Source organism: Heteronotia binoei, chromosome 2 (genome assembly GCF_032191835.1).
Source record: "Heteronotia binoei isolate CCM8104 ecotype False Entrance Well chromosome 2, APGP_CSIRO_Hbin_v1, whole genome shotgun sequence".
NCBI lineage: Eukaryota > Metazoa > Chordata > Lepidosauria > Squamata > Gekkonidae > Heteronotia > Heteronotia binoei.
Window position 1 is genome coordinate 134,602,663 of NC_083224.1, and position 6,000 is coordinate 134,608,662.

A 6,000-nucleotide genomic window follows, 5' to 3' on the forward strand; every position below is an offset into this window, starting at 1 on the left:
TTACACCACCATGGCTATGGGCCTAGCCCACAAGCAGAACAGGTGGATGCCATGATGACTCTGTCGCCTTATATGCCTTTCCATTAGTGATGTAATTGGTGACAGTTCTCAATGAGTTCAGACAAGAGAGTGCAGATTTATCTGTATTCTTTCTGGCCCAGGAGGCTGTGCGTTCTTAAGCTTCTACTCTTGCAGTTCAGCCTTCCTGGGAGCTGCTGATTGTCAGGAAACAAATTGTCTCAAAACCCAATTCTCCTTCCAAACTTGCAGTGTGTATATTTCAATATTTGGAGATTACGTGGCACTCTGCTGAGAGGAAGTTTCTCAGAGTGAAAAGGTCTAGGTACAACAGGAATGCAGATGTCAATTTACAGAAGGAAAAAAAATTCAATCTGGATACCGAAACCTTCCTCAGATAATTTATTTTTTGCAAAATGGACTGTCCCAGAGATTGAGTCCTAAGAAGCTCCATGGATGGATCAGCTATGGCTTCAGTGCCTCCCTGTTAGGGTGGTTTCCTAGTCTCAAATCATCCCTGTGTGAAATGTCTCTTGTCCCTCAGTAGGTCATCATGTCCATTTCCTACAGGGCTTTTTGCATGTCATTTTGGAATCTTGGAGGAAGTAAACTCTTGGGTTTCTCTGGCTAAAGGTACTTTTGCCAAGGTGAACAAGGAATCCTTATTATGGTTTTTCTCAAGGATAAGGGGGTGCTCTGGCCTTTCCTTTCTTTTATATATAACGTTCATTCAGTTTCCTGTCACATGCAGGAAAACTTCCTAGCTTCATTTGCCTGAAACCTTCCCACACAGTGGAAAGGAGCTGGCACAAACTAATAATTAGGAGAGCATCTGCCTTTCCCCTTTCACCATGTGCCCTTCAGGAATCAGATCAACGTTTGAGGGCTTCGGTTTGATCAACAACTCAAAGTTCTCTAAGGTAAAACTCAGCCAATGTATCAAAGGCATCACCTTGGCATGTTCCACACGAGTTGAGAATTCCTGAAAGCATTAAGATGCTCTTAGCCACCTCAGCAGCATTTAGCAATGATACCTCCATTTCAGACATTTTATGCAATGTAGGCATCAATATGGCTTGTTATTTCAGTACAAGATGGACTCTTGCTTCAGCTGATGTGGCTTTGGGGCTGCAGATTCTGCAGCAAGTCATCTGAACTTTTCTCTTGACAGGCAGTACTCCCTCCCTGCATGGATGCACTGCTTGGTAACATTCCAAATGTTGCAAAATGTCCTTTTCTCAAGTGAAAATGGAACATTGGGCTTATCATGAAGGTTCATCATATGTGAGATAGATGAAGACATGCTGGGTCCCACCTTTTTCTTATGGAAGGGTTGTTCTGGGCATCTGGCTGGATGTAGCAATCACATTCTGAGGACTCACCAACCTACACTCTTATGTTCTTTGTTGGTTCTTATACTTTGCTTAATATTTTTGTGTGTTGACCACTGCTATTTCTTGGTCTCTTCTGTGGTGTCACAGTTTCTGTGTAAATCTGTTAATTCTCCAGTTTCTCAAGTCAGTAAACTTTTGCTTTCATGTTTTGCTTCCACATCTATGGGATTCTTGCCTTAAGAGGCACATAATGTGGCCAAGTTGGTTTACTGTGGAAGTCTCCAAACTGAAAATTAACAGATACTCCTTCCCCAAATGGAAAATGAAAGGTCATGTTCTTGCTTCCAGTGACTGGGGACCAGGGAGTATTTTAAATTTTCCAGAATGTCTTCCTCTGTCCTGAGAAAATTAACCTGTCAAGTTCCACTTGTGTAAGATCTGTATTTTATTCTATGGACAGAAATGTGAAGAAATGGCATTTCTATTATATGGATATTCCTAGCTGAAGATAGAACAGTGATTCCTCTATATGCAAGAACTTCCATGTCTGAATATATTTCCCTGCAGGTGACTGGAGCTATAGACATCTAGGGCAGCAGTGCCTGTGGGTGCTATGGTGCTCACTTCCTTCCCTGAAGCAAACAGCCAGTGCTGGCTTTCTTCCACCTCATTGGAATAGAGGTCCTTCAAAAGAGCTGCGTAGTGTAATTGTTTGTGCAAGATTCAGTCTCTGGTTTTATCAGGCTTTATAATATTTTTAAGTTATGCTGTGCATGTAGACCCTTATGGACTAACAGAATTTATTTCACCATGGCTTTTGTAAGTCAGAATTTCAGAGCTTACTTCTTCAGTTGTGCAGACATGTACATTGATTAGGTTTGGTTAAATACCCAGCATTAAGGGGGAGAGGGTGGGTGATACAGGCTTGCCAATCCCTAGGTCCCAGCGGGGGTTCTTCCGCTTTCCCAGGCTCCTTCCCGCCCCCAGTCAGCTAGCCGGCAGGGGGAAGCCCTGCCCCCAGAGGACCATGTGCCTTTCCACCTCCGGAGGCTTCAGTCTCCGATTGAAAGGCTTCCTCTTGGGATTGTGTGTCTGTGTTACTTTGAAGAAGTTGGCAGCAACTTGTGAGAGGCCAATCCCTCGCTTCAGAGTTGCCAAAAACGGGGTGTGGGGAGAGGGAAACCTCTGCTGAGCACTTCATTATTCGCTATGTGGAGATTGATTCTCATAAGGTATAATGGGGAATTGATCTGGAGGTTTCAGGGGCTCTGGGGGGGCTGTTTTTTGAGGTAGAGGCACCACATTTTCAGTATAGTGCCTCTTCCCAAAGTACCCCCCAAGTTTCAAAATGATTAGACCAGGGGGTCCAATCAAGGTGCCCCTATCCTTCATTATTTCCTATGAAAGGAAGACATTTAAAAAGGTGTGCTGTCCCTTTAAATGTGATGGCCAGAACTCCCTTGGAGTTCAATTATGCTTGTCACACCCTTGTTCCTGGCTCCGCCCCCAAAGTCCCCAGATATTTCTTGAATTGGACTTGGCAATCCTAGGGTGATACCAGGAGAGACTGTTATATAATAGCATCCATTTGAAAGAGAAATTAGTTCATGTAGCACCGGGATGGCCAAGTTTGCTTGTTGTAAGAGCCACAAGACATGAACAAACATTGCACACACATCTTTATTAAAACTCCTAATACATTATTGGCCCAGAAATATAAAATACATATGTATGCACTTTACAACATGATCATGCTAGCATTCTAGCATGGTCATGTTGTAAAGTGGGAATAACAGTCCCCAAGACCTGCATAGGGAAAGGTTATGGAATTATTTTTGGCACCAGTGGGAGAAGAAAACACACACATACTATATAAATCACTGATCACCATTTGCATAATTATGCATCTATCTTTGCCTTGACACTAAGGTTAGTAAAAACCGTTCCTGCAAAAGCTACGAAAGGGGAGAACCCTGTGCCGCCCTCTTTAATTCTGTCCCTCCTTCCAGTGGTTCCCTTGGCTCTTGCACTCTTTCTCCACTCTAGGTCTCCAGGCGGCCTCTGTGGTGGTGGTGAAGAGCTTGCAAGCCTGCCTATTTTCCCCTTCTTCCCCACTTCACCCACTGTGGAAACAGTCTCCTACCTATGGGTTAGTGCTGAGAGGCTGACTGAGGTCCCAATTCTAAGCACGTTTTCTTGAGAATAAGCCTGCATTAAGTTCCTCTTTGACCTCCAGGAGCCACACAATATGTATGAAAGAGCTGCATGTGGCTCTCAAGCAACAGTTTGGCCACCTCTGACCTAGCATATGCATGAGACACTCCCAACCAACAACAGTAGAGTAAAATAAACATCAAATGTAATGTAGGATGAAATGAGATATCCTGCATGAGATTTCATATTTATTTTACCCTGATGTTGGTTGGGAGTGTCGCAGGCGTACGCTAGGTGAACTAATTTCTGTTTTGCTTGGATGTTGTTTTACAAAAGCCTCTCTGAACAAAACTCATCCACCCCTCTTCTGGTGTATATTTAACCAAGCATAATCAATGTACACATCTATGCATCTGAAGAAGCAAGCTCTGACTCCGGAAAACTAATATAGTTTTTTTGGGGGGGTTGCTCCTGGGTAGTTTTGCTGCAACAGACTTAAACAGCTACCCATCTGGAAGTGTTCTCTGTTGGGCATCTTTAAATATTGTTCTTCTCAATTATAATAGTGGTAGAGATGTGTGTCTTCATGTACACTACGCTTTTAGTTCTTGGCAAATTATATGTGTTGCTTCTCCTTATGTGATATATTTCATATTTTTTAGGCTTTATGTGGCACTTCAATCAATGTACCAACAATAGAAGGTCGAGCCATACCTATGACAGTAAACGAAGTTGTAAAGCCTGGAATGAGAAGAAGAATTATAGGATATGGTTTGCCATTTCCCAAAAATCCTGATCAGCGAGGTGACTTAATCATAGAATTTGAAGTAGTCTTTCCAGATAGTATAGCTCCAGCATCAAAAGAAGTACTCAGGAGGAATCTCCCTGTTTCATAAGGAAATACATTTTACTAATTTTCCAAGACAATGCAGAACATTGGAAGATTTATGCTGTAAAAGTGCAGTCTATAACTGTGGAACTTTTTTAGTGTGTGTGGATGTGGGAGGGAATTATGCAGTGCTGCATGACAATAAAAGGGGAAAATACACAAGACTTACAATCGAGTATAATACTGAAACCACTTGCTATATTTTAGATTTTCCTTTTCAGAAAGTTTATCTGATATTTTGCTTACGTGTAAAATGTAGTCTGGGGAGAACCCTGTGTCTATCTTTTATATTGAAATACTTGACGTTCAAGCACTTCATGTATTTCTTGGTCATCTATGTAGGATATTGTATCATACTATCAGAATTCATAATACAAATCCATGTAGTAGATGCAATATTCATGTTATATATATGCCTGTTTGCTTGGTTTTCATTGCACATAGCAGAAGGCAGAAAATATCATTTAATGTTCATAAGCCCAAAGAAGATAACATTTCTCCTATATTATAATATATGCTAAGGCATTCTTTTGCTCAGTAAGTAGAATGCTAGCCTGGTCTAAAGGTAGACATTCTCATTCTAGCAAATTTCCAGATGGAAACACTTGTGGAATACAGTTGCTTTAAAGACTCTGTAGGCAGCCCATGTAGATGATGATCTTTCTTAACAACGTGAAAGACAGTTGGGGTGTGTGTGTGTGTGTATCTATATCTCTCTCACACAGATTCTACTCTTTTAACAGCATGCAAGTTCCATTAATGGTATATTCCTATCTCTGTCATGATTATCCAAAGAAAGAGAGGGGGGAAAGCCCTCACTATTCTAGTTTTTATAAAACATCTATAGGGCTGGGACCTTGGATGGCAAAATAGATCTACTTAACATGTTTTCAGCATTTGTCTTAAAACATGTTTCATTCTAATATATGTAAGTAAATTTTTGTTAAAAATAAAAATTTGATTTTATTATCTGTTCATGTGCTGGTAGCTGCACTGTTAATAGCAGAGCTGTCAACCATTTTGTATTGTTCCTTAGGAAAAAAATAAATATTTTGAGAATTTAAATTTAGTTATAACACCTATTTTCTAACTACTAGCACATTTGAAATCCATGTTAGGATTATAATATTTCTGTGGGAGATTTTAAAAAAGAAACTACATAATTTGAGCCACTTAGCAACTTTTTATTTGATTTCATAGCTGGAATACAAATTGAAATATGCAGTTGGCTGCTAAAAGTGACCCAGAATGCTTGTTTTTATGAAAGCGTGAAAGTAAAAATTGCTGCTTATTTCTTATGCAAACTGTGCACAAAATTTTCTTCATGGTCTGTGCTGCATTTCATACATTTTTAATTAAAATTTGTTTTTAATGTTTGTCTCTGTTTTTTTACTGACACTTGTGAACAAGGGTTAAATCAATGTATAATATACAGCTGCAATATTTTCAGTATTGCTGGTGGTGGTGGAAAATGTTATCAAGTTACAGCCTATTTATGGTGACCCTATAGGGCAGGGATGTCCAAACTTGGCTTCCCTGGGCCACATTGGAAGAAGAAAAATTTTCTTGGGCCACACATAAAATACACAAACACTAATGATAGCT

At 40.4% G+C, this 6,000-nt stretch overlaps 1 protein-coding gene across 4 annotated transcripts in view; it reads left to right on the forward strand.

The window, feature by feature from the left end:
• The window catches only part of DNAJB4 (DnaJ heat shock protein family (Hsp40) member B4), a 44,803-nt gene extending 39,032 nt beyond the window's left edge, over window positions 1–5,771 (forward strand). For all 4 annotated transcript variants that reach the window (XM_060232077.1, XM_060232075.1, XM_060232076.1 and 1 more), the window contains exon 4: window positions 4,169–5,771. In XM_060232077.1, the coding sequence (XP_060088060.1) occupies window positions 4,169–4,402 (234 nt within the window). In that variant the 3' untranslated portion in view covers window positions 4,403–5,771. The remainder of the gene's footprint in view (window positions 1–4,168) is intronic.
• The last annotated feature ends 229 nt before the right edge of the window (window positions 5,772–6,000 follow it).